Source organism: Cystoisospora suis (genome assembly GCF_002600585.1).
Source record: "Cystoisospora suis strain Wien I chromosome Unknown contig_3408, whole genome shotgun sequence".
Taxonomy (NCBI): Eukaryota; Apicomplexa; class Conoidasida; order Eucoccidiorida; family Sarcocystidae; genus Cystoisospora; species Cystoisospora suis.
In genome coordinates this window covers 1,720-2,917 of record NW_027156203.1, presented here as the reverse complement: position 1 = coordinate 2,917, position 1,198 = coordinate 1,720, and the positions used below count along the sequence as shown (strand labels likewise).

The 1,198-nt window shown below is 57.7% G+C and overlaps 1 protein-coding gene across 1 annotated transcript; it reads right to left on the bottom strand.

Moving 5' to 3' along the window:
- Window positions 1–207: 207 nt before the first annotated feature.
- CSUI_006672 (uncharacterized protein) lies at window positions 208–1,194 on the bottom strand. Its single transcript, XM_068066826.1, has one exon. The coding sequence runs from the start codon at window positions 802–804 to the stop codon at window positions 469–471; it is 336 nt and encodes a 111-aa protein (XP_067921199.1). The 5' UTR covers window positions 805–1,194; the 3' UTR covers window positions 208–468.
- Between the last annotated feature and the right edge of the window lie 4 nt (window positions 1,195–1,198).

Sequence of the window (1,198 nt, the reverse complement as noted above, 5' to 3'; positions counted from 1 at the left end):
CACCACACTAATCCCACGCCCTAGGGCGGTTAAAGGAGGGAAGAAGCGCGTGAAACGCACGGACCGCGTGAAAGAGGATACCTTGGGGCGAACGCAGAAGGAAGCAAGCATCCTAGCAAGTAGGGGATTGGAGGAAACAACAACTGTCGTAGACGAAAAACCGCGATCGCTCGGTCCCGAAATGAGAAACAGCGGATGGGCGACTGGACGAGGCCGGGAGGCAGATCAGCAGCATGCGGGGACTCACCGACAGGACCCGATACCGCCACCAGGAATGGTGATACCTACGTCAAACGGGAAACATGGTTGAAAACGCTGCGCAGAGCGCACGCCAAAGGGAACTATCACGGCAGGATGGTACCGAGGCCTAAGGAAGGTTAAGCGGGCAACCTTAGGGATGTCAACAGAGAAGCGGTCCTGCAGGAAGGCACAAACACACTACTCCACACAGGAGAAGCGGCAAATGAGTCACCAAAAGCAACGTAGAGCGGGACAGACCACACTAGAGCGAGGCCTACCGGGCGCGCTAAACGCCCCAGCAGCAAACAAACATAGGCAACGCAGCCCGGCAGCAGACCGACGTGGAGGAAACAGCACAGCAACAGGCCAGGACAGGAATAGGGCGGCAAGAAGAGGAACTGGCGCACGAGAGGCAAGCCAGGAACAACAGCGGACCCACGGCGGAACTACGCTCACCAAATATAGGAGCTCGGTCATACGGGGGGATCGACGGGGAGGGTTTCTAGGACGGAAACCCGATATTTCCTCCAGAGGAAGCCACGGCTCGAACTCAGAAGACGACATAGTGGACGCAAGGGAGGAAACGCACGCGGGAGAGAGCTTACGGACGCCAACGCCGGACGCATGCGATCACCAAAGGACCGCCAAGGACCCACAGCAACCTCCGAAGCAGCCGGAAACCTGCAGAGCGACACACAATAACACAGAACACCGCGGAGAGGGAACAGAAACGGAGAACGAAGTCGAATTCCCGAAAGGACAAATCCGGCGGCACATGCACCAGGCGAAGAGGCGACGGTATCACCAAGATCCAAGGCGGCGGCACGGCCCCGATAGACACAAAAGATGGAAGAAACTCAAAGGTGAGAGAAATGGAGGAAGGACCTCGCCTGGAAAGGGAAGAACTAGGAAAGGAAGCAGCCCGCACAAAGGAGGGGACCCGAGGAAGAGGCGGAAA

Coding starts and splice junctions, on each gene's coding strand:
- CSUI_006672 (XM_068066826.1), bottom strand. CDS start 804: ATGTCGTCTTCTGAGTTCGAGCCGTGGCTTCCTCTGGAGGAAATATCG.